The sequence below is a fragment of the Prionailurus bengalensis genome, chromosome C1, assembly GCF_016509475.1.
Source record: "Prionailurus bengalensis isolate Pbe53 chromosome C1, Fcat_Pben_1.1_paternal_pri, whole genome shotgun sequence".
NCBI classification, from domain to species: domain Eukaryota; kingdom Metazoa; phylum Chordata; class Mammalia; order Carnivora; family Felidae; genus Prionailurus; species Prionailurus bengalensis.
Genome location: NC_057345.1, coordinates 78,532,623 through 78,559,934, shown reverse-complemented (window position 1 = coordinate 78,559,934; position 27,312 = coordinate 78,532,623). Strand labels below are relative to the sequence as shown.

General features: G+C 35.7%; 2 protein-coding genes across 3 annotated transcripts in view; one reads left to right on the top strand and one right to left on the bottom strand.

The window, feature by feature from the left end:
* GLMN (glomulin, FKBP associated protein) overlaps nt 1-25,747 on the top strand; it is a 34,971-nt gene extending 9,224 nt beyond the window's left edge. The window contains exons 6-19 of one of the 2 annotated variants that reach the window (XM_043575568.1): nt 807-1,053; nt 2,552-2,654; nt 9,594-9,781; nt 12,102-12,155; nt 13,549-13,579; nt 13,666-13,755; nt 14,659-14,700; nt 15,411-15,484; nt 16,686-16,770; nt 17,252-17,361; nt 18,300-18,363; nt 24,668-24,791; nt 25,403-25,485; nt 25,592-25,747. In XM_043575568.1, coding sequence (XP_043431503.1) covers nt 807-1,053; nt 2,552-2,654; nt 9,594-9,781; nt 12,102-12,155; nt 13,549-13,579; nt 13,666-13,755; nt 14,659-14,700; nt 15,411-15,484; nt 16,686-16,770; nt 17,252-17,361; nt 18,300-18,363; nt 24,668-24,791; nt 25,403-25,485; nt 25,592-25,708 — 1,412 coding nt within the window. In that variant the 3' untranslated portion in view covers nt 25,709-25,747. The remainder of the gene's footprint in view (nt 1-806; nt 1,054-2,551; nt 2,655-9,593; nt 9,782-12,101; nt 12,156-13,548; nt 13,580-13,665; nt 13,756-14,658; nt 14,701-15,410; nt 15,485-16,685; nt 16,771-17,251; nt 17,362-18,299; nt 18,364-24,667; nt 24,792-25,402; nt 25,486-25,591) is intronic. The other variant, XM_043575569.1, reaches the window with a different exon arrangement.
* Nucleotides 25,748-26,726: 979 nt separating this feature from the next.
* CC1H1orf146 (chromosome C1 C1orf146 homolog) overlaps nt 26,727-27,312 on the bottom strand; it is a 58,878-nt gene continuing 58,292 nt past the window's right edge. The window contains exon 6 of the mRNA XM_043575570.1: nt 26,727-26,958. Coding sequence (XP_043431505.1) covers nt 26,824-26,958 — 135 coding nt within the window. The 3' untranslated portion in view covers nt 26,727-26,823. The remainder of the gene's footprint in view (nt 26,959-27,312) is intronic.

The window sequence follows — 27,312 nt, the reverse complement described above, 5'->3', positions numbered from 1 at the left end:
ATCTTGGTTAAAAACCGTATCACGCGGGGCATTGCTCATCCTCTGTCTTGGGAAGTTGAGGCTGGGAATAGCAAAGGTGCTGCTGAGTGAAACAAGTGAAGAAAAGTCTTTATGGTTGAGTGCAGTAACATTATTGTTAAGCAATGGACCTTAGCATCCAGAGCAGACAGTATCCATGAGCTGAGACCACTTCTTCATTTTATGACTTACATATAGCTCAGAATCTGATAGAAGGACCCAGAGTCAGAAGTTAGAGTAAATCCATTTTAAATGAGAATAAAGCAGCTGTGTACCACTTGAAATACTCAAAATCTCCTAGAAAGGAAAATCTAATAATACTACCTCTCATTTTTACAGTGCTTTATATTTTATAAATATATTTCTTTGTATTTCTTTCTCTTATTTGATACTTAGAATGACCAAAAAATGTGGAACGAAGTGTTTCTGCCTTAACCATGTAAACTCTTAGAAACATACTTAAACATGGCATCTATTGTAAGGTGCCATGATGGTAAGATGCTCCAATATTTCATACACCACTAAGAAGGAAAAAAAAAAAACTACCAATTAAGCTATGTTATCCTGATTTCAGAGTTGTTACAATATATTTTTTTATTATTTAAATTTATTTAAATTCAAGTTGGTTAACATACAGTGTAGTATTGGTTTCAGGAGAAGAACCCAGTGATCATCGTTACAATATTTTTTTTAAAAAAGTGTGTTATAATTCTGTGTTTACTGGACTTGTCCCATGTTTAGCATACTTAATGGAGCTACCTCAAGTCACAACTTGGTCTCTGTTTTAGTGATTCAGAAACTTCGTAACAACAAGGCATATTCAGTTGGATTAGCGCTGTCCACTCTTTGGAGTCAGCTATCTCTCCTTCCTGTTCCATATTCAAAAGAACAAATACAAACAGATGACTATGGCCTTTGTCAGTGTTGCAAGGCCTTAATAGAATTCACTAAGCCTTTTGTGGAAGAAGTCATTAATAACAAAGAAAACTCAGTGGAAAGTGAAAATGAAAAGTTAAAGGATGAATTACTGAAATTGTAAGTATATTTTTTGGTAACATTTCACAATGGAATTAAGTAATTGATAGCTCAGTTAATTTATGTTTCTTTGTTTTATTTTTTTGCCTTGGATGTAGATGTTTAGTTTCAGATTTTGAATTTTAGAAGATTATGGGGTTCAGTGGTCCATGCCTCATTAAATGCCATGTTCTACATTTTTAAAAATTAAAAACCCAAATCCATTTGTTTAATTTACTTGATATTCTTCTTTGACTTGGCTTTACTCATCATAGCAAGTGAATAATAAAAGCAGGGGAAATAGGTGTAGCTAAAGAATCTGGTCTTTCTGTGGGGGAATTATGTTTTTGCTCTCCCTTTGAAAGCAACAGAAGCAGCACCAGACAGTTAAACATCCAACTTGACCACAAAAACGGTAAGAGTACCCAATACCATTCAATCTGGGGGGCACTATAGACTAAACATGCACTGTTCAGTATGGCTATCAAGCACTTGACATATGGCTATTCCAAATTAAGATGTTCTTTAAGTATAAAATGCTCCCTGCATTTTGAAGACTTGTTATAAAAAAATGCCAAAATACCTCAATAATTTTTATATTAACATATTCACATAGTAGTATTTCAGATACATTGAGTTAATAAGATAAATTATTAAAATTTCCCTTTTTTTTTTTTTTACATTTTATTTATTTTTAATAGAGACAGAGACAGAGCACAAGTTGGGGAGGGGCAGAGAGAGAGAGGGAGATACATAACCTGAAGCAGGCTCCAGGGTCTAGCTGTCAGCACAGAGCCCGATGTGGGGCTCGAACTCATAAACCATGAGATCATGACCTGAGCTGAAGTCAGACGCTTCACCAACTGAGCCACCCAGACGCCGCCCCCACCCCCCTGTTTTTTTTTTTAATGTGACTACTGGAAGATTTTAAATCATATATGGAGCTTGTATTGTATTTCTGTTGGACAGTGTTGGACTATTTAATTACATGGACCAACAATTTTATCTTTTAAATTTTGTAGACTAAAACTGTTAGCTTTCTATTTTTTCAGGTTAGGACATTAAAAAAATTTTTTTTACCATTTATAAAATGCATTATTTCATGAAACTAAAGATATTTAAACTAAAGAAGTAGGAGGGGCTTAATCATAGAATAAAATTTGGTTTTGTAAATAAAACAAATACAGCTCTATGAAAAAAAATTACATTGTCCCAATTTTTCTTTGACCTGATGAAATCTACATCATGGAGAATAGCACTGATCCTCAAACAAACATTCAGTAATCATTGATACAGTCCAGACATGGAAGTCAGTCTTACCACATTGAGTCTAGCAAGGAGTTCTCATGCTTTCCCCAATACTGGTAAGAAGGATGTTACATCACCAGTTTTATAAGCCATTGAGTTATTGGTGCTTATGTTATTTTTCATGTAAAATTAACTTGGATATGTTTATAAAATTAGGTATTTTATACTTAGGAAATGCTGTGTTCACAGTAACCCGTTTCTTACACCTTAGTTGTTTCAAAAGCTTGAAATGCCCTTTGCTGACAGCACAATTCTTTGAGCAATCTAAAGAAGCTGGAAATGATCCTTTAAGATGTTTTGCATCTGAAATAATAGTAAGTACAGCTAATTTAATCTGCCATAAAATCTGCTATAATTTAAAATGTTGTCCTGCTATATTCTCATGTACTGCACGTGGTCATGTATGTTGATACGTTATTAATTAGGCAATATGTATTTTTTGTAGAACACAGATAAAAAGATGGAAGATAAACATCAATAATATTATTTAGGTAATGAAATTAATACCTTCTAGACTTTGCTTTTATATTTATAAATAAATTTATACATATGTGTAAATAATTTTTTAGAAGAGTCTATCTACATACCCTTTTGGAATGTACTTTATTTCTCTTAGCATATTATGAATAATTTTCCATTGTCTTTCCATTGTCCATAGTATTCCATGGTATGGACCTTTTATAATATGTTTGACCTGGGCCATCTAGCTCAACACTTAGGTTTTCTCCAGTTTTTCATTATTATAGAACAATTCCAGTTTTCTTTTGTTAACTGTTAAGTCTGTGATAAGTATCCTTTTAACGAAATCTTTATATATTTCTTTAGTTGTTTTCTTAAAGTCAATTCCTAGAAGTAGAATTTCTGTGCCAAAGGATATCCTCAGTTTTAAGGGTCATGATAAATATTTTCAAAATACCTCCAGAAATAAGTAAATTTCATTTGAAAAGTAATTTGGCTTAATGTATCCAGTATTTTTAAGTGTGCTGAGATTCTTTATTAGGGAACTAATGTGAAATATGGAAAAATATGTACTTGAGATTGATAGTCATGAATTTCAGGTTAGAGCAGCCACTGTGGTTGTGGGTTTTCTTCAGCTATGTTCAGCTGTATGATGGTAGGTGCAACATAGGAAGAAAGTGGATTTAAATAGGTCAGGTTTTGAGAACTGTGGGAGTTCTACAAAGCAAGAGAGAGGAAATGGCATTGAGCATGTATGCGGGGAAGTGACTGTGACGCACAGTAGAATTTAAGCTGAGTAAGGAGGGAAGTTAGGATATACTAAATGTGAGAGACAGTGAATAGATGATGGGATCACTGGATTGTAGGTCCTGATGTGACTGACAAGTTGTCAGAGCTAGGTTACTAAAGGGAATGACCTGAAAAGATTGGAGGTTAAAGAACAGGATGCTTGCAGTTACACTGTGGAAAAGTTAGTTATTAATAATGTCTGGGGTATGACCATGGAGTGAGTGTTCTTAGGAGAAGTAGAGGCTGAAATCATTGGACCAAAGTGAAGTACCTGAGATTCCAGGATATTAGAAGATCTTTGGTTGCACATTTAAGTTACACAGAATTATGATTAAGAATAATGTCAGAAACCCAATTAATGGTGTGACCTTGGGGTAGATCTAATATAGTCATATGAAATAAGTTTCAAAGGGGTTGAAGAGAGGGGTTTTAGAGAGGAAGGGGGAGAATGGCCTAGAAATAGCAAGGAGAACAGGTATTTTACTTCCAGGCTTGATATAGTGGATATGGGTGAAAAAATAACAACCTGTGAGAGGTTTTCAGACAAAGTAGTTGTTGTCAGAGGAGTCAGGTTACCTTTAGAGCAAAAGAGGTAAGAGACCATTTCAAGAAGAATGAATTTTGCTGATAACTGTAAGTTCCACAGGTCATACCTGAAGGGTATCTGAAATCTGAGAAGAGGTAGGAGAAGGGTTTCGAAGAGGAGATGTCAGAAATGTAGGGGAACTAGATTTTGAGGAGAGATGATATGAATAGGGTTATGTAGTTAATGGAATTAATGCTGATGGTCAAGATAGTAGGGAAGAGGCTAAGAGTGACATAGAAGGAGAGAAAGGGAGGAGTTTTCCAAGGAGTACATAACCGACCATAACAGGGCCTCTTCACTGTTGGCAATATTAGAGTACAGTATAATCCAGTGGATATTGTATAAAAATTACTATATATGATATATGTACCCTATTTTGAGAAAATAGCTATGAAAGTTGGTGGCTGTTATAGGATTTTAAGCCTGGGAGTGATGTATTTGTTTTGGATTCATCACTTCAGTGGAGGTTGAATTTAACAGAAATAAGATTGAAAATAGGGAGATCCTTAGGTGTGTGTTGGGAATTAGGTGAGAACTAGTGGGATCCTGATTATAGAAATGGTAGAGATGAAGGGGAGAGGGCAAAATAAAAAACTTCATAGTAGGTAAAATTGACAAAATTTGGTCATTAATTGGATTTAGAAAAATGGTTGAAACGTTGATTCATAAGTTTTGTGCTTGGGTAACTGGGCAGATGAAAGTGCCAGTAGCTGAGATAGAGAATACAGAACAAAGAACAAGGTGTTTTGTGCTTAAAAAATTTTTTTTTATTAAGGTAATTTAAAAACATTCAGAAAAGTGGAAAGAACAATATAATGTACCCCTGGTATACCCATTACTCAGCTTTAACAATTTTTGACATTTTGCCAATCTTGTTTTATCTATCCTCCTTTGTTTTCCCTACTATGGTATTTTATAGCCAGTCATAGATCTATCATTTCTTCCATAAGTCTTTTAACTATGCTTCTTTAACTAGTAAGGACTTATAAAAACACAACCACAATCCATTATGACATCTAGCAAGATTAGCAGTAAATTTCTTAATATATAGCCAGTTCCCAGAGAGCAGGTTTTTAAGGAATAAATTTTGAATAATGATCATGCTTTGATGAGATCACCTAAAGAGGTGGGTCATTGTGAGAAAAGAAAAGGGTTTAGGACTGAACCCTACAGAGTACCAACACTTAAGATAAGTCCACCAAAGAGACCAAGGAAGAAGGGTCACAGAGGTTGTACAAGTATCACAGAAACTGGGGTAGTAGAGTTTCAGGAAGAAAGAAGTGATTGGTAGTGTTAAATGCAGCAGAGAGAGCCTGTAAAGTAACAGCTGAAGGGCATCCATTGGATTTAGGAAGATGGCATTGATAATTTTAGCAAGAACAGTTTAAGTGGAGTGTTGGAGACAAAAAACAGTAGAGTGGATAAAGGGGTGCATGAAAAATGAGAAATAGGGGGGAGCTAGTATAAGGTGTTCTTCAAAAGAGGAAGGATAAGAAAGAAGAAGCAGTAGCCAGAAGACATGAACTTGGGGTAGGAAGGTAATAGGGGAGATAGGGAGGCTTGAGCATGTGTATTTATAGACTCGAAGGGATAGGAACCATTAGAGGGGGAAAAGAGAAGTATAATGGGATAACTGAAATAATGTGGCTCGAGAGCACACAGCTGGCCACAGGAGCAAGGACACCTGGAGGAGGTAAGAATGGGTATGTATGCAGCGAAATTTATAGCAGGAATGGAATATTACAATTGAAAGGACTCAAACCCACTGGCCTCAGATTTTTAGGTGAAGGAGATCTGTTAAGAATGAGGAGGTAGAAATGGGGGCTTCAAGGAACTGGTAAAGGTTTGGAATACTGAAGGGAAAAGAAAAGAGATGGTAGAAGACTATGAAAGCATTAGTCACTAGTCTGAGCACTCAGCTGTGATTGAAGACCACAACTATAGTGGTAACAGTCTGTATTTGTGTATGATTTTTTTCTTCAACAGTAGTCAATTGACTGGGTGTGGAAGTAGAGAAGGTGGATGGTAGTTTTTTTTCCAAAGCTGGCATTTTATTGGGTAGATGGAGCTAAAGGAAATACAGGGTGTAAGTAGTTCAAATGACCAGAAATGTCTTGGTTGGACAGGGAAAGAAGGGAAGTTAGGAGGGGACAGATAGGTAGGTTAGATGAAGGGATCACAGAACTAGAAAGGTCAGAGGTACAAAAGCAGGTTGGTAGGAGAGACAGGATAAGAAGTTATGGTCAGAAAGTGAAATGCTGGAGTTTAGTATCTAATATGGAATAGCTCCAAATGCTGACAGAGGTTCAGGATGGGATTACGTGCTGAAATGAATTAGAAGTTAGGGTCACTGGAATTTAGAAATCAAGAACCATGAGGCTGGACTGTTAGAGGAGTTACCTATGTGAACACTGAACTTTCCCACATCGTAGCAGTTGGATAGAGAAGATTGTGAGCAGGTACCAAAGTCTTCAGTGAATGTGGGGAAATGACCAGGAAGTCAGCATATGGCAGAGATAAGAACAATAAAAGGTCAGTATCTACCTCAAAGGAAAATGTGCTTTTGCTTGAGAGTACAGGAAGAACCAAGGTAATACCCAGCCTCTACCTATACCACCCTTCCCCACTCTTGCCTCCCTGGCTGTGCTATGTAAGAGGTGTGAGAGGATGAGCAGCCTCCACCAGAAATCAGTCAGGTTTAATTAGAGCAGTAAGAGCAAGTATTCTATGAAAAGATTGAGGGTATAGGGAAGAAAGTTTAGATCTTATAGAAGTGAGGAAGCACAAAGCAATCAAGCAGAGGTAAAATCAGGGTAGGAGATAAAGTGAGGAGGTGCCTTCATTTCTATGCTGGAGAAGTCCAGATAAGTGGGAACACTTGAGATTGATAGCTTGAGCTGTCCCACCATTGGCAGAAGTTTTGCCTTTTTTTTTTTTTTAAGTTTATTTATTTTGGGGGAGAGAGAGCATGAGCTGGGGAGGTGCAGAGAGAGAAAGAGGGAGAGAGAATCCCAAGCAGGCTCTGCGCTGTCAGCATGGTACCTGATGCAGGTCTCAAACCCAGGAACCATGAGATCATGACCTGAGCTGAAATTAAGAGACACTTAACTGACTGAGCCACCCAGGTGCCCTGGCAGAAGTTTTTTGATAGAGAACTGTTTGAATGCCCCAAGGGTTTCAGCATAGAAACATGCTTTAAAAAAAGGGCCAAGTCTGCCATGAGAAATTGTAGAGTGGCAGGTACATCCTGGGTCTGAGCAAGACTGCTGGTGTGTGGGTAGATTGTGAAGGCCCTAATTTGGACACAGGTGGACCCCAGATAATCCCAAAGTAGCACTGTAGAATCTGGCTATGTATAATGGGTTTTTAAAAGGCTAACCTTACTCTGGGAAAAAATACATCTAATATTGGCTGAATGAAGAAATGGAGCTTCATGGTTAAGAGGACATTTGGAATCCAAGTACAGTAAACTTTTTTTCTTACAGCTATAACAAGACTGCATGGCTTTGAAAATCAGTATAGCAGTATATATATTTAGCATCTGGTAGCTGAATAGCAGTCTCTTGTGACTGTGGATGATTTCCCTTGGTTCTTTTTTGTGTTCTGAAATGACTAATGGAGCCATCTGGGATCAGCAGATTTTACTTCCTTGAAGGCTGGAAAAGTCTTATTTGACTTTATTATTCCCTACAATGTCAGGCCCAGTGCCTGATACTCAAGTATTTATTAAATAAATGAGTGAATATGTGGAAAGTCAGTATTCTGATTTAGCTGTTCTTGACATTCCCTTTTGACTTATATAGTATGTTATGACTAACTTTTTTATACTTTTTGAAAGGGAGAGCGTGCGAGCTTATGCAGGGGAGGGGCAGAGGGAGAAGGAGGGAGAGAGAATCCCAAGCAGGCTCCATGCCCAGCGTGGAGCCCAGTGCGGAGCCCAGCACAGGGCTTGACCTCACGAACCAAGAGATCATGACCTGAGCTGAAATTGAGAGTTGGATGCTTAACTGACTGAGCCACTCAGGCTCTCCTCATATTTTTTTTGTAGATGTTCTCAATAGATATTTGACACAGGAATTATATCATTTTCTAGGTAAAGAAACTGAGGCTTTAGAGAAGTTACATAACTTGTCCAGTATCTGATAGCTAATAGGTGGTAATTCCATTGGATTCTGAAGGTCAGATGCTTTCTAGTATACTGTAGTTAGGAATAATATAAGAGGCATAGGAGTGGCTTTATGTTTCCTGAGTGTCTTTTTTTTCTCTACTCTTACCTCCTTAAAAAAAAAAGGTAAAACTGTAATCCTGTCCACTCATGGTCCTCTTTCTCTTATGACACAAGAACCCTTGTGATATGAGATATCACCAGTTTCCAAAGCCTCAAAGTGGTCACTGGAGCACTGTTCCTAGAGTAATCTTCTTCTAAGTAGTTAGTTTACTATCATTTCATGGTATTTGTATGTCTCACATTTCTTAGATTGCTTTCAAATACCTCAGGCACTTTAAAAAAAAATTGTGATAAAATATACATAACATAAAATTTACTATTTTAAAAATCATTTTTAAGAGTGCATTTCGGTGGCATTAAATACATTCACGTTGTCATGCAACCATTACCACCATCTGTCTCCAGAACTTTCTCATCTTCCCACTCATTTCCCTTAGGTTGTTGGCAAATTATCTCCTTGAAGCTATAGATTGAGGTCCCCATTTTCCTGTTGGCTATTTGGTCAGGAACCACTTTCAGTTCCTAGAGGTTGTTCCTACAGACAGCCCTCTCCATAGACCCTCTCATAACATGGAAGCTTAGTTCTTTAATGCCTCCAGCGGTGAGTTTCTGACTCTCAAGGAGGGACTGGGCCCTTTTTTATTTTTTATTTTTTTTTTAATAAAGTTTATTTATTTTGAGAGAGACAAGAGACAGTGCAAGGTGGGGGGGTGGGCACAGAGAGAGAGGAGAAAGAGAGAATCCCCAAGCAGTCTCCTCATTGCCAGTGCAGAGCCTGATGTGGGGCTCGAACCCATGAAGCTGGGAGACCATGACCTGAGCTGAAACCAAGAGTCAGACACTTAACCAACTGAGCCACCCAGGTGCCCCAGACTGGACTGGACTCTTTTTTAAAGACTTCTACCTGATTAATTCAGGCCCACCAGAGATAGTCACCTTTCTAATAACCCCGAATCAACTGATTTGGAACCTTAGATACATCTGCAAAAAATCCTTTCACTTCTTGTCATAACAAAATCTAATCATGGGGTGGTATCTTGCCATATTCTGTTAGGTTGAAGCAAGTCCAACAGGTCTCACTCACACTCAAGAGGTGAGGATTATACAGGATGTGAATATGGCACGGGAGGGTGGGAAAAGCATACTAGAGTCTGTCTGCTGTAGCTTACTTTTTTTTATCCATTTCAACAGGGTTTCTTATCAGCAATTGGACATCCTTTCCCCAAAATGATTGTTAATCATGGAAGGAAAAAGAAGACATGGGATTATCTTGAATTTGAGGAAGAAGAAGACAAACAGTTAGCAGACTCTATGGCTTCTCTGGCCTATCTAGTATTTGTACAGGGCATCAGTATCGATCAGCTTCCAATGGTCTTAAGGTAGGAGTTAGTGTTTGATTTATTCGTGTAATTGTAAAAGGAGTATCGAACTCATATATCTAATTTCCAGCATACTTATTATTATACTAATACTTTAAATGAAGTATAAACAAAAGCTATTTTTTTAAATATTTATTTTGAGAAAGTGTGAGTGGCGGAGGCACAGAGATGGATGGGGGGAGAGTGAAAATCCCAAGCAGGCTCCACACTTTCAGCACAGAGCCTGATGTGGGGCTTGATTCCATGAACAGTAAGATCATGCATGACCTGAGCTGAAATCAGGAGTCAGACACTTAGCCAACTGAGCCACCAAGGTGCCCCTAAACAAAAACTATTTCTATTATCATATAGTCTATAATCTGTTTAAGCCAATAGTACTCCAATAGTGAAAGGTGGTGGCGGGGGGTGAGAATTGAAATAGACATAATGGTGGGGACAAGAGTCAAAGTGTGAAACTGGGAGCGCCTGGCTGGCCCAATTGGAAGAGCATCTGACTCTTGATCTTGGGGTTGTGAGTTCAAGAGCTCCATGTTGGGTGTACAGATTACTTAAATAAAAATTTTTTTAAGAGTGTGAAACTGGGCTTGGTTTTGAAGCTTTGGGGATCGCCCTGTACTATAAGAGAGGGAACTGCTCATTTACCCATGGTGGAGGGGTGGGTATCTAAAATGCCATCATCTTTTAACTGGATTACTCTTGTAGTCCTGAGTGGTTATTTATATATCGAACCTCAATCCCTTTTAATCCAACTCATTTTCAACACAGAAAGTGAAGCTTTAAGAGTAGTCCCTTAATGTAAACCCTTCACTGGCTTTTTATTGTTCTAAAGTCTAAAAGTCTTTACATAAGACAAGCTTATACATTATCTGATCTCTGCTTGATTGCCCTGATTCACCTTCTACCACTTTTTCTCTTGTTTACTATGCTCCAATAACATAGACCTTTTTTTGTTTTTTTATTCAAATGTGTCACAAACCTTTCTGCTATAGGGCCTTTGTATATGCTTAGAACAAACATCTTTAACCTTAAATGTCACTTTATGAGGAAAGCCTTCACTAATCACCCAATTTCAGTCGCATCTTCCTGTTGTAATTATCTTGACCTTGCCCTTCTTTTCCCATAAAGTTTATCAAAATTATTTTTAAGATACATAATTTTATAACATAACACCTCTTGGACTTTAATATCCATAATAATGATTATGTATTTGTCTTGCAGATGATAGTTGTATTTCTTTGTGTACATTTATATATTTACTTATGAATGTACCTGGCGATATATTTCTGTGTAAATACTGCAATAATGGCTACCACTTGCATGTTCATCATGTATTAAACATGCCAATAGCTTTATATGCATTATCTAATCTTTATAATACTATGAAATAGAGTATTCTCATTTTACAAATGAAAATAACAGGCTTAGACAAGTTAAGATACCACTTAATATCATACAACTAATTAGTGGAATAGGTGGATTCAAACAGTTTTGTCTTCCCCCAGAGCCTATACTTACTTGAGAGAGAGAGAGAGAAAGAAAGCCCCAGGAGAGGGGCAGAGGGAGAGGGAGAGAGAATCTTAAGCAGGCTCCATCCCCATCACAGAGCTGATGTGGAGCTTGATCTCACCACTATGCAATCATGACTGACTTGAGCCAAAATCAAGAGTCAGATGCTTAACTGACTGAGCCACCCAGGCATCCCTAGAGCCTATACTCTTAATCACACTACCATCAAAATGACTTAGGTATGTATATTAGTTTGTGAAGGCTGTCATAATAAAACACCACAAACTGGATAGCTTTAAAATAACAGAAATGTATTTTGTCATAGTTCTGTAGGATGGAAATCCAAGTCAAGGTATGGGCAGTATTGGTCCCTTCAGAGGGCTGTGAGGGAGAATCTGTTCCATGCCTCTCCACTTGGTGACGGTGGTTTGCTGGCAATCCTTGATGTTCCTTGGCTTGTAGATGTGTCACTGCAATCTGGCTTTATGTTCATATAGCATTCTCTCTGTGTATGTCTCTGTCCACATTTCCCTTTATTATAAGAACACCTATTGTACTGGATTCGGGCTCACAGGAATGACCTCACAGGTGGGGGGGGGGGGTTCCTGTTGTCCCCCTTGCCCATCCCAATTAAAAAGAAAAAAGAAGGCCCTGTCTCCAAATAAAGTCATATGCTGAAGTTCTGGAGGTTAGGATTCTAACATTTCTTTTTTGAGGGGGGCACAATTTAACCTTTAACAGTATTGATGTATACAAAATTTCTAAAAATACGTGTGGGTGATATATACATACATATATATGTTGTCTGTTTTAGCCCATCGTACCTATTGCAATTTAATATGGGGCACATTGAAGTCTTTTTGCAAAGGTAAGATCATTTAGATGGCATCTCAGAATTAAATAGTGTTAAAGTAGCTCTTGTTAAAAGTGGGGGAGACTACCTTCTCTTTGCCAGACCCTAATTAATTAATTGGTTATTTTATAAAACAGTGATGTAAATATGAAACAAAAATGAGTCAAAGAGGTTTTACAACAGAAATCTCTTTTAAATATTAAAATATTAGCTTCTAAGGGAGTTTCCAGTCATCTGCTTCTGATGTTTCTCCCCTTATTTCAAAAGTTGGTAAGTTAAAACACCTCTGTCCCACTGCAGCCTTCTCCATCTAAGTGAGGTGGTTAATAAAAGAAATTCATCCATGTTTTTGCTTCATAGACACAATGTGAACTGCATTAAAAGGAAGGAGGTGTCTTGACCCCACCTTTTTATATCTCAGATTATTAACAGTGATTGTATTCAACAACTTCTACTTGAGGCATTAAGAATGTAGGTCTTTCTCTTTGAAAAAAATTACAGAGTAAAAATATGTGTAATTTTTCAGACATATTTAAGCATTTTGCAAAACTCTATATGCTTTGTGTTCTTTCCTTGTAACATGTTTAAATTATCTCTTGCGATCAGTCAGGACCTTTCAGTAGTATCCTATAGGAACATTAGTGACAGTTTATCAATCCCATCTCTTCCCAGGTGAAGGAAGATTTGTAACATGGCAAATGTCCAAAGCCTCGGCCTACAAGGCAGGAATTTCCAAGGGTCTCCTGGCACAAGCAGTTTTTAACTCTGTAAATTTACTGTATTATGTATGTCTTAATGGTTTTACATTCTTTTTAGTCTCTATTTTATTCATACAATGAGAATATGTATTGATTTAAATCTTACATTCTGTATTCTTAAGATTTCCAGACTATTTAGTCATTGAACAAAAACAACACTTTTAACTCCTTGCATGGTTAGAATAAAAACCTGGGCCTTAAATAATATTTTTTGCCACAGAGCTTAAATACTTAATTAACAAAGATTATATACCTTGAAAAAAATATCACAAATGGAAAGCATTTAATTATTATTTTTATATAAAAAGAATTGAAAAGATTTTACAGATTAATCAACTGGAATACATAGTATCATATTATGTATAATTGGTTTCTTAGCACTTACTGTTGAAGATCCGTTGATTTGTTATACTAGGAAGTAAGCCCTGAGTGGGTAGATTTGGGTTGGATTTGGATGTCAATAGCCAAGTCAAAAGACCGATCATACGTGGATTAAGAATTTTGACTAAGTTCTTCAATAGAATTTTTCCTTAATGATACATATTTTGAAAGTCTTTTAATTTCAATTTTTGCTTTATTTTTCCTAAAATGAAGAATCATTTAAAACAATTTAGAAAGTCATGTTGATAGATTTTAATATTCTCTTCCAGAACAGAAGAGTCTGTTTTCTCCAAAGGAGTGGTAAGATTTGTTTGCACCCATTGTAATTTACACACAGTCATTGCACAAATGCAGCTGTTGACTTTGCTATATATGTATCTCCATAGGATCTGTTGGAGAATGGTTTATTGAGAATAGAGGACAACAGTTTACTTCACCAGTACTTAGAAATCAAGAGCTTTCTTACTGTACCTCAGGTCAGTTAAATGTGTATTCTGATCCTGAAATAGCCCCTTTCCTATTCTAAAATTAAGTAAAGGTCTTTTCAGACTCCTCCTACTTCCTTCTCCATATCCTTTGAAAACTCTAGTGCCATGTGTCCAATAAAACTTGCTCTGATGGTGGAAATGTTCTAGCTATGTATGATACAGTATTAAAGCCAGTAGCCACATTGAACACTTGAAATGTAGCTAGAGTTAAGGAACCGAATTTTAAATTTTATTTAATTTAAATTAATTTAAACCTAAATAGCTATATGTGACCAGTGGCTACCATAGTTGATAGTGTAGCATCTGGTGGAAAAACGTAATTTTCTTAAACACTTTGTTTCTGTAGGGACCTTAAAAATGAAGCTCCTTTACTTTTCTCATAACTCAAGTCCTAAGGACTCCATCAAGGCATGCATTGACTCATTACTAGAAAGGCATTTTTTCTCTCCTATGATTTATTTTGCTTAGTACTATCTGTTAGTTATCATAGCCAGGTGGGTCTTTAGATGTTAACGAAGAAACCTGTTTTTCTACTATTTAAATAGGAAAACATGGATATTAGTATATTAACAATGATTGTTTTTAATGAATGGATTATATTTTCCATGTCTGGTTTCATTTTTTGCCACCCTAGACATAATTGTAAATTACACTTCTAAATTTATGCTTTGTAACATCCCCATTTAACATTACTTACAAAACAGATTGTACTTTGCTTCCTCAGATGTAACAGTGGAACGAAAGGCTCAGAGAAAAATTTACTTAATTTTTAAATCTCCTACCTTCCCTTCTCTGAAATTTTAGTATCCATTGATAATATAGTTGTTTATTGTCTATATAATCTATTATCATCTGAATGGTGGTTTTTGTTTGTTTTGTTTTTATTTCCAGGGCCTAGTCAAAGTAATGACGCTTTGCCCCATTGAGACATTGGTATGTAAATGTTTTGGAAATAAATAATAATGAGTTAGAGTGAAGATTTTTTTTTTTTTTTTTTTTTTTTTTTTTTTTTTGAGAGGGAGAGAGAGCGAGCTGGGCTGTGTGTTGGAGCAGGGAGAGGGGCAGAGGGGGAGGGAGGGAGGGGAGAAGAGAGAGAGGGAATATGAATGAATGAGAATCTTAAACAGGATCCAAGCTCAGCACAGAGCTCAATGTGGGGTTCAGTCCCACAACCCTGGGGATCATGACCTGAGCTGAAATCAAGAGTTGGATGCTCAGCTGACTGAGCCACCCAGGTGCCCCTTTACAATGAGAAATTTTCTTGAATAATTTACAGCTGACTCTTGAACTATGCAGGGATTAGTGGTGCCATCCCCCTGCGTTAGTCAAAAAGCCAGGTATAACTTTTGACTCCATAATGCCTCCTAGTGACCAGAAGCCTTACTGATAACATGAACAGTTGATTAACATATGGTTTGTATGTTACATTATATACTATATGTGTGCAATAAACTAAGCTAGAGAAAAGAAAATGTTATTTAAAAATTCATAGGAAAAAAAATCATAAGGAAAGTACATTTACAGAACTATATGCCAGAAAAAATCCACTATAAGTGGACCTGCACATTTCAAATTCCTTGTGTTGAAAAGTCAACTGTAATCTTCATTCAGTTTATGTAACAATATTATTTGTTTGATTCTAGAGGAAAAAGAGTTTAGCTATGCTTCAGCTGTATATTAACAAGTTGGATTCACAAGGCAAATATACGTTATTTAGGTATGTATCAAGAATGGTTGTCAAGAATGGTTGTAGTTGATTAAAAACCAAATTAATACCATTTAATTATTCCAGGCTACAGTATTTCAGAATGTTTTACATGTAATCGACTGTACTTGGAAACCATATTATAATAAATTCTCTTATCCCTATGGGTAGAGAAGGGTTAGTTAAATATTATGGACTCATATGAATAATAGTATTTCAGCTCAACTAATTGAAGTAGTCTAAAATTAAAATAGACTAGAGAGAGATTAGAGATTGATAAGTCTCCTGATGGAACTTTACAGGTCAGTAATCTCCATTATTCACTGTTGAAATTAATTGCTCTGGAGTTATAACTTGGATAGGCTATTCACTTTTAAGTTAAAAGTAGAGATTATTAATTGTGCTGTTTGAAAAGGAAAAGATTCTAGCAACTCTCTGAGTTAAAGAGCAGCTGTAAAGGGCCAAATAGCAAATACAGGCTTTATGCATCACTCAGTCTCTGTTGCAACTATTCAACTTTGCCTTTGTAGTGGAGGTGAATATATTCCAATAAAACAAAACAGGCAACAGGTTGGATTTGGCCTGCAGACTTTAGTCTGTTGACATGCCTGGTAGTAAAAATGAGTTAAACACCGATTTGGGCAATGTCAAAATGCTAGTAAGTCTTCTTTTGGAATTGGCCAACACTAGCATTCTTAATCCCATCTTTACTTCTATCAATAAGACTTAGGCCAGGTTTATGAAATTATAATTTGATGCTTATGTCTTAATACCAGTTTTCCTGTTCTGATTTACCTATGTCCCTACCAAGAAATCCCCCTTTCTTAAGCTAGTCATACTGTGTTTCCTTTTTTTGCAATTAAGTTAGTCTAACACGGCTAGTCTACCTTCACAGGGAATAATTTTGGGAGATTTTAGGCTATTAGTGCCCATTTTTGCCATGTCAAATCACTGCAACTATATTCACAAAAGATTCATATTTGATTTAATAGAAATTTCTTGTTGGAAAGATCCAGTGAAAATAGAATTTGCCAGTTAGAGCAATAACCACAAGTAATTTGGCAATTGGTTGATCACCTTGCTAATTGTCTTCACAGATTTTTGTATTTTTAGAAATAACACATGGTCCATTTGAATTTGTAAAATTTTCAGCATTGTTTAAGTATAATAGAGTCCAGGATAAATTCAAATGTATTGTAATTTTGCTTTCAAGGTGCTTATTGAATACAAGTAATCATTCAGGTGTGGAGGCTTTCATTATTCAAAATATCAAAAATCAAATTGATGTGTCACTAAAGGTAAGAGCATAGCTCAGGTGTTGATTATCTTTTTTACTTTGTGAGATATATATATTCATTTGTGGAATACACTAATGTATATCTAGTATTAGGGTATATTTTTTTCACCATTTCTAGTATTTCTTTTTTAAAAACATGAATTTTGAAATTTTATTAACTATACATTTAAATTGTATTAATTCTTTGAGCTGAGAATATGATTTTGTTTTGCTCTGTACTTCTGAAATATCAATGGAAACTTAAGTCTAATCTGTTTATGAATAGTCAGTAATTTCATACTGAAAACAAAGAGTGCATCAATGTTTTCAAACTGGCAGTTTGTTCCCATTGTCTAGAAATAGTGTGAATGAATGAAAATTTAAGTTTAGAAACATATTTTAAATGTGTAATGTTTATTTTTGTAGTGTGAGGGTACTAGAAAAACACGTGAATTTACCAACTATTACTTAAAATCTTTCCCAATTTTTCTTTTGCTTTTCAGAAAACACATGACAACAAATGGTTTACAGGACCACAGCTGATTTCACTTCTAGATTTGGTACTCTTTCTCCCAGAGGGTGCTGAAACAGATTTACTTCAAAATTCAGATAGGTAAGGTTGACCATTACTAAGGTTCACATAGTAAATTAAAAAAAATGTGAAACCCCTGCTTAGCAAACCTAAACAAATAAGGTGTATTTTCCTGTTATGAGTTATGGTTAATTCATAAAATTACATAAAGATTTTCATATTTTAGTAATTAGATGCTATGTAAAAACAGAATTAAAAACTCCTCTTTCCAAAAGCATGACCAATAGTATGATTTTATACCTATGATGTACCCTGCATTCCATTGTACAGCTCATAAGGATTTGCAACTAACTCTAAGCATTGGTGACTGAAAACTAAGAATTTCAGTATAACTTACATAAAAGACTTACATGTTTGGGTTATATTGTTTTGTTTTCTAGGACATCATTTTTTTACTAAAACAATATTTTTAATGTTTATTTATTTTTGAGAGATAGAGCGTGAATGGGGAAGGGACAGAGAGAGGGAGACACAGAATCCAAAGCAGGCTCCAGGCTCTGAGCTGTCAGCACAGAACCCAACGGGGGGCTCGAACCCACAAACTGTGAGATCATGACCTGAACCGAAGTTGGACGCTTAACTGACTGAGCCACCCAGGTGCCCCAAGGATATCATTTTTTTTATATATAGAACATGTAATTTCACTTTTAGTCTACACAGTGGATGATAAGTGGTTGTAAGCATTTATAAAGGAATCTTAAAATTCAGGATGCAAGAGATGATACTCTCAAGTATTAAAAGATAACAATGCTCCCTTATAATTTTCACAGTTGTATTTTGTGAACTTGAAGAACAAGAGTGATAATTACTACTACAAAAGATGTGTTAAAGGGAATAGTTTCTAATGGCAAATATAATTGTAAAAATATACCCAAGGTTTTAACTTATTTTATTCATTGAAATTGCTGATTATATAATACTGTATTGTAAATAACAAGTTATGTGTTTTTAATTAACAGGATAATGGCTTCATTAAATTTATTGAGATATTTGGTTATCAAAGATAATGAAAAAGACAATCAAGTAAGTGAAATTTTTAAAAATTAAACTGAGTATATTCAAAATGCACAAGCCAATATTTAATATCTTACCCAGCTACAAAGTCTGGGAGACATGTCAATAAGAATTCTGAAACATGAAGTGAATTCTTAGGAGCTCTTACTACTTCACATCCAGCTTCCCTTTCAATTTCTCTTTTTTAACCCTTGCCATCTTGCTGTAAGCATTGCTTAGCCCTGTCAGGTAGGTAAGTTGCAAGTCGTAAGTTAACTAAACTTTTGGAGCCCAGCATATATTTGGGTGTCTTGTTCAGTTGCCTCCACCTCTAGTTCACGATTGTAAGTCTAAGATGTCTAAAATAAAATCATCTGATAATTTGATATCCTCTAATTAAAGCATTTTCAGCGCTAAAATCTGTTAATAGCACCTTTTGGATAATGTGTGGGAAGTGTTTTGTTTTTTTTCTTTAAATAGTGCATCATTAGAGGTACTCAATGAAGACAAAACTTTGAGGAAGATTTGTCATACAGTAAAATTAGATTTGCTTTTTATCTTCCCCTCTCTTTCTACCTATTCTAATAGTTGTTTTCCCACAATGTGTCATCTCTATTTAAATTGTAACTACCTAAATTACATGTGTTGTTAATCTGGTTTTAGTTTTTTTTTTTAAGAAAGTAATAAAAGAAATGAAAGTAATTGGTTTTTATGTAAGGATGCCAGAGAGCTTTTTTAAAGAAAATTTAAGTCAGTCATGATTTGGAATGAGAAGTTTGTAAGTAGCAATTTCCTTCCCTCTTGACTGAATTTAGTAGATGCAGGGTTTTGACCTGTTTATCCCTCTTCAGCCAGAAACAGTTACTTGCTATTATTGACTAGTGCTTATTCTCTACAGGGTGCTTATTTTTCCCCTACATCTTGCAGTGAAGTTTTCCAAACATACAACCAAAGTGAAATATAATTTTACAATATCACACTGACTTACCACCAAGATGCTACCGTTAACATTTTACTCTACTTTTATCATGTCTCCATCTCTCTACCATCTATTCATCAGTCTATTTTTTATGCATTTCATAGTAAACTGTATGCAGAGAGCATACTTGCCCCTACATATTTCAGCATATATTTCAATAGAGTTAAATATCCATCTGTAGTTTTTCTTTGAGATAACATTTACATAAAATGAAATGCACAAATTTCAAGCGAATATCTCTGAGTTGTAGCAAATGGATAGGATTAATCCAAGTCTTTTTTTTTTTTTTAATTTGAGAGAGAAAGCGAGAGCAGAGGAGAGGGGCAGAGGGAGAGCAAGAGAATCTTAAGCAGGCTTCATACTCATTGCAGAGCCTGATGTGGGGCTCAGTCCCACAACCCTGGAATCATGACTTGAGCTGAAATCAAGAGACACTCAACCAACTGAGCCACCCAGGCACCCCTTATCCAAATCTTTATCAAATGTAAAACACTGTTGTCATCAGAAGTTTGCTGTGTCCTTTTCTGCCTTTTTTTTTTTTTTTTTATATAGCTTTTCAAAGATAATATAGGCTTAGGAAGGATCTTTAACTTGCAGAAGGGCCCATACCTAGTAAGTGGTAGAGACAGCCATGACCCCAGGCAATGGCCAGAACCTTTGAATCACAGTATATCCTGATTCCTAAAGGAGCTTGTGGTAAAAACAGAAAAGCTAACAAGTGATATTCAGCAGCATTGGAGGCCCTGAGGCTTCAGGAGGGTGTCCTTAGGGTATGGTATAAGTTTTTACTTTTTTAGTTATCATGAAAGGCCACACCTAGAGATGACCTAATTTGACTGTCAGGGAGAAATAATATCTTCTTGATTAGGAGTGTTAGATTTATTAGGTATGGAACACTGTACTGCAGGGACAGCAGATGGGCCTCTGCATAGAGAGGGAAAACAGAGCAGTTTAGCATTGTGCAATATCTGCTATTATGCCCATAGATAATGCCTTTTATTTGGCTTGAACATTAAATGGTGAAGAAAAGGATACAGCCAGTTTACAAGATTGCTTTATTATTTACTGGTTTAAAAAAATTTCTTGGGATTCAAATATCCCAAAGTATTGCCATGCAAGTTACCATAAGAATTATTATACCAAAGAGATTAGCCAAAAAACTCAGTCCAAGATGGGCAACCTGTTATCTTTGAGGCAGGTTAAGAGCCTGTTTGTTCATCATAGAAGTATTTCTCCCAAGTGCAGTTATAATAGGTCATGTATATACATGACAGGTAAATCTGTGTGCTATGGCTGATCAAAAAATGACAGCTTCTGAGTTTTTATACATTTTGATTAAGAATCAAAATGATACCCTAGTGAGGCTGAATTATGGGTAGTTTTATTCAAAAAGACTCCTACCAGTACCTGGTTTTGATCAGTTAAGCATGCTGAGAGGGTAACTAGCTAGATGAAAAGCTGAAAAGCAGTCAGAAAGGTATACAGGGATATTAAGAGGATCATTCAAATACAAAACAAAGTGATTCATAATTGAATAATCATCCATTTCTTTTCCTGCTCTTCTGGATTACTGTCAGCTGACTTATTCTTTTCATATGTCATTCCCCTCTTCACCCTATTTCATTTCTCTTTATCTCTTCTAAGTTATAGGCACCTTCTCCCATACTTCAGATTCAACAAAACTTTTCTTGAACCTCCATCTCTTCTTTTTTTTTTTAAGTGTATTTATTTTTTTTCAATATATGAAATTTATTGTCAAATTGGTTTCCATACAACACCCAGTGCTCATCCCAAAAGGTGCCCTCCTCAATACCCATCACCTACCCTCCCCTCCCTCCCACCTCCCATCAACCCTCAGTTTGTTCTCAGTTTTTAAGTTGAACCTCCATCTCAACTGGCAAAACCAGCTTACTGATTTTGAGAGAGGGAATGCACAAGCGGAAGTGGGGAAGGGTCAGAGAGAGAGGGAGAGAGAATCCCAAGCAGCTCCCACACTGTCAGCACAGAGCCTGATGTGGGGCTCAATCTCACGACCATGAGATCATGACCTGAGCCAAAATCAAGAGTCACATGCTTACCTGACTGAGCCACCCAGGCACCCCCAACCTAGTTTTTATTAATGATATGTTAAATGTTAGTTGTTTTAAATTACAATAATTTATTCTAATACACATAATTTTATCCCTCACTGTCTGTCCTATCTACTCATACCCTTTTCCATCTGCCTGCTTGTCCATTCTTTGTCCTAAATAATTTGTGCTTATAATATGTACAATGAAAACAAGGTCAAAGGAAACAATGTGAGATTGTAAAGGCTACAAGAATTGGGAATTTTTAAAAATTGAATTGTATAATATAGGCATATATGCTTTTCATTTAGGAAAATAACTGTATCTGGCATATATACACATACATATAATCCTGTGTAATCCATATTTTGGGTTTTCATTTATTGAAACATATCCCTTGTGTATTATTTGCTGAGCAAGAGGACTTCAGGTGACACACATTCCTTATTATTATAGTATTAATATTAGGAACAGTAGAAGTTCTACAATACTACTTCATAAATAAGTATCGTATGCTTTGTAAATAAGAATAAATAATACTTCATAAATAAGAATCATATTCAAATAAGGAGAAAGGGGAAAACTGGGTGTTATTTGTTTCCTTCCTTTAGTTCTTCAGTGTCATGGCTGATTATTCCTGACAGGTCCCTGTCTGTTCTGGCAATAAATTTCATTATGTGTCAGAACTGCCTAGTCTTCCTTTTATGAGATAGACTCCAGTGGATTTTGAAATATATAGGTAAGCTTTACAACTGAAAGAATTTAACTACATTAAGTGAGTCTACTTGGGAAAAATTTAAAAAAAGCATTTGTTGGGTGCCTGGGTGGTTCAGTCTGTTAAGTGTCCGACTTCAGCTCAGGTCATCACCTCATGGTTTGTGAGTTTGAGCCCCACGGTGGGCTCTGTACTGACAGCTCAGAGCCTGGAGCCTGCTTCAGATTCTGTGTCTCCCTCTCTCTTCCCCTCCCCTGCTCATGCTGTCTGTATCTCTCAAAAATGAATATATGTTAAAAAAAATTTTAGAAAAAAAGCAAGCATTTGTGAGAACATCACATCTTTATCCTTATTGTAACTATTTAAAATTCTTAAGTTACTTTTTCTAGACATTGAAGATAAAAGAAATCTTAAAATGATTTTCCTTGTGGTATTTTTTTTAAAGACCTAGTAACCTTAATTTTAAGAGAGGGAATATTATTTCCACAACTTCTTCACTCCTACATGCTTCTAAAATTACAGTTCATCATATGAAAAATTTGTAGAATTAGCTGGACAGAATTCCCAACAGATTTGCTGTAGCCTAATTTTGCCACATGTTTTTATTGCCTTATTACAAGTTCTATGATAACGTGTTATATGTTAAAATAAATTGCTATTAAAAACAACTAAAGTCTTAATAAAGACCTCCTAGATTTTCACTGTCCAATATAGTAGGTAGTAGCCACATATGACTATTTAAAATTAGGATTAAAAAACATTTTCAATTAAAAATTTTCTTCCTCATTGGCATTGGATAGGGCTATTTTTTTAGAGAGAGAGGACATGAACCCGGGTGGGGGAGAGAGAGAGGGAAAGAGAATCATAAGCAAGCTCCATGCTCAGTGCAGAGCTTGATGCAGGGCTCAATCCCACCACCCTGGGATCATGACCTGAGCTGGAATCAAGAGTCAGGTGGTCAGCCAACCGAGTCACCCAGGTGCCCCTGGATGGGATCATTGTATCTTTTTTTTTTTTTTTTTAACATTTATTTATTTTTTGAGAGAGACACAGAGAACGTGAACGGGGGAGAGGCAGAGAGAAGAGGGGAGTCACAGATTCCAAACCAGGCTCCAGGCTCTGAGCTGTCAGCACGGAGCTCGATGCGGGGCTCTAACTCACAAACCTGAGAGATTTGTGACCTGAGCCCAAGTAAGATGCCTAAGCGACTGAGCTATGAAGGTGCCCCTTGGATCATTGTATCTTTTTTTAAAATTTTTTTTTGGTGTGTTTATTTATTGATTTAGAGAGAGACAGTGAGAGAGACAGAGCATGAGCGGGGGAGGGGCAAAGAGAGGGAGACAGAATCTGAAGCAGGCTCCAGGCTCTGAGCTGTCCACACAGAGCCCAATGCAAGGCTCAAACTAAAGAACCACGAGATCATGACATGAGCCGAAGTCAGACGCTTAACCGACTGAGGCACCCAGGCGCCCCGGATCATTATATCTTAACATATGGTCCTAATCACAATCATCTGGGTATTCTTTTATGTGCATAAATGCAGATTCCTGGGTTCAGCCCTAAATCTACTCAAAGTCTCCGAGTAAAGCACAGAAATCTACATTTTTAACTAGCACATTGACATTTAAGAACTTCTATATAACTATGAATAAAATCTATTTTATGACATATTTGTATACATGATAAAAGATACTATTTGGAACTGAATAATCAAAACTTGAATACAAAATAGGCTTTCAAGTGATCCACTTTTAGTTAAGGATAATTGGGTTCCTAAGTTTCCCTTTTTCACCTATTTTCCTTTGTAAAGAGCCCCTGGAAACTTTTAATAAAATTAATGAATTTTCTCTCTCTTCTTCTACCTCCTCTTGTTCTCTCCTGTCTCCTTTCTCTTTCCCATGACCCACCCCTCCCCTCTCATTTCCCTTTCTTCCTTTCTAATAAAATTAAGACTTTGTGACTCCCCTCCTTTGAGTAATATAAGAGGAAATGCTCTTGGCATAAAAACTTCTAATATGGATGACAGAATAACCCTAAGCTGTCCTAGGCAGGTAAAATTTCTATCTACATGGATCACTAGAAAGTTCATTAACAGCTTTGTGTTAGAAATGTTTCCATTAATAGAGAAGGCAAAGAATCCTGTAGAACTAGATCTGTGACAAGGCTATCAATTGAAAGATCATGAGTTGAAGGAATATATAAGGTAGTCATTGTAGGGATGGTTTTTACAGGAAAAGAAATGTCTCATCATATGGATTATTCTCAAATAATTTTCTCACGGATAAAACTTGTATGTTACACATCTCAAAGTCAGGAGCTGTCCAGATGGTATAGGAATGAGTGTAGTATCCAAAGTACATTTTTGTTTTGATTGGTATTTTATTTTGATTGGTATTCACATAAAATAACTAAATGTATGCATGAATGTGTTATTAAATAGTAAACTACCTTGGAAGGCAAGGATCAGATTTTATTTTTGTTTCTTGAGCTCTTAACATGTGTTTAATAATAGTGGGCAATCAAAAAATGTTGAACCAAATAACTAATTCTTTCATTAATTCTTCTGAACAGACTGGATTATGGACAGAACTTGGAAAGATTGAGAATAATTTCTTAAAGCCACTCCATACAGGACTTAATATGTCAAAAGCACATTATGAAGCAGAAATTAAAAATAGCCAAGAAAATAGCCAAGGTTGGTAATGTGTATTTCATTTTTAGTTAGGTCTAAAAATTAGTCAAATTTTAGAACTGTTATGTATATTCAAAACAAAGAACTCTCTAATATCATAGTTGTTTATTTTATAACAAACAAGGAACCATGACAGTTAAGTCATTTCATTTATAATTAAAATGATTTTTAACAGATCTGTAAAGCCAGTTGAAATTGAAATTGGGTTAACAAAGATTTAAAACAAATTGAAGTATATTCTGTTTTAAAACCAGATTAAGATCAAATTCTGATTAAGAATCTAACTGTATTACCAGTATTTCTGTTTGTATATTTCACTAACTTTGGTATGGCTCTGTCCATCCCCCTACCTGTCCTCACCGCCAACCTCACTCTCAAGTAAATCTGTATAAATTACAAAAAAGAATCTCAGATTCAGAATTACTTTTTAAAGTCGGCAATTCTACTATAATGATCTTCTGCTCTTTTCTATGTATCTGTGGGGATATTTCTTAAAGGCATTACTAGAAATTTCTTTTTAGTGTAACAGATATATAATAATGAAAGTAGGTTATAAATTGATTATTGAAATCTGAGAGATTTTTAATGGTTAAATTTTTTTCTTCCCTTAACAGATGTCCAGAAATCTAAAGATCTTTGTTCTGTAACTGTAGGTGGAGAAGAGATCCCTAATATGCCACCTGAAATGCAGCTTAAGGTATATCTGAAATTTTCCTAAGCTACATCCAGCTGAGGACTTTCTGCTTTGTTTTTTTGCTTTAACAGCAACATTAATATAACACTAACTTTCCTTGGCATTGCAGGTTCTACATTCAGCTCTTTTCACATTTGATTTGATTGAAAGTGTTCTGGCTCGAGTAGAAGAACTCATTGAAATAAAAACAAAGTCTACCCCTGAAGAAAATATTGGGATAAAATGAACCTCCATTTCCCAAAATAAAAACAAGTAAAATACTGTATTTTCCATTATGATTATTTAATATCTTTATAAAAACTTTTCTGTAAAATACTAGAAAAATAAATGTAACCTTTCTCAGTTATTGGTTTCTGTGATGACACATTATGGATCAGTAGTATTCTTTGGTTTTAAAAAGATAATCTATCTAGATGGTAATGATGCCCATATATGTATTCTAAATCCTACTACTGAAAATCCAATACAAACTAATAATTTTATGTTATAATTTCATAAAATGTAGTTGAATTGCCTTTATGCATTCATACAGTTGTAGTGAGTTTATAAATACATTGATACACTTTATGTTCCAGTTAGATGCTATGACACATTTTAGAACTCCTAGTGTTGGGGCACCTGGGTGGCTCAGGTCATGATCTCACAGCTTGTGAGTTCAAGCCCTGCGTCGGGCTCTGTGCTGACAGCTCAGAGCCTGGAGCTTGCTTTGGATTCTGTGTCTCCCTATCTCTGCCCTTTCCCCAGCTCACACTCTGTCTCCCTCTCTCAAAAATAAATAAACATAAAAAAAAAGTAGAACTCCTAGTGTCAAATAAGATATCACACCACTCTAAAAGTGTACACAGAAGTTTTCAGTTGGGCCAGTTGGCTGCTTCTCTTAATTTCCCTTCCTTTCCTTGCCTCAGGAGGAGTCTTAGGGGGCAGAGTTCCATCACCACCTCTCTAGCAGCAGTTACAACATGAAAGCATCTGCAAAGATTAATTTTAGAAAATACTGGTAGCCTTTGTGGAAAAGCTAAAAAGTATATGTGACTTTCCTTTTAGTCTAAGGGGCTAGTTTAAAAATGCTGTGTTTTTATTTTGTAGTAAATACTTATCCATCCAACTTAATTTGTATCATTAAAAACCTGCATCTGACTTTTTAAATATATGTATGTACCAATGTTTTCTAAACATTATTAAAGGAATTACTCAACAAAACTGAAAATAAATCATTTTTGGTCATATCCATTTTATTTAAAATTTTTAAAAGTCTTTAAAGTAAATATATATTTTAACATTATAATTTAAGTGGTCTAATTATTTTAATATTCTTCCAAAAGGACATTTGTAATTGATACTCTAGTTTGGGTTAAATGAATCACTACTCAGTTTTAACTTTTGAAGTGTTTTCCAAACAGGACTTTGCTCAATGATGTAAGCCTCAGTTGTTACCATTCTATAGCAGATGTTATCTATGTATGGTTTGGAGGCCATCTGTAAGAAGTTATAAACATGCAACATTATTTACAGAAATAAATTATTTTTACAGGGTCATATAAAAATATAAACTTTCACTTATTCAACAAGTATCAAATCACCTTCTGTGCTAAATACTATGTGTGAGTTAAGTCAGTAAAAGAAAAATACCTGAGCTCTGTCTTTAAGGAATTTCAAACAAGTCAAAAGAATACTTTAAGAATTGCTTTAATGAAGATCTGTTCCAAGTATAAGAGTAAGAAACACCTAACTCTGCCTAGGGCACACTTCACAGAGGACAAGCATGAAAAGAAAATGGTAACTTGTGAAGTCAAGATCATTCTATAAAATAAACTGTTTGTACTTTGAGGC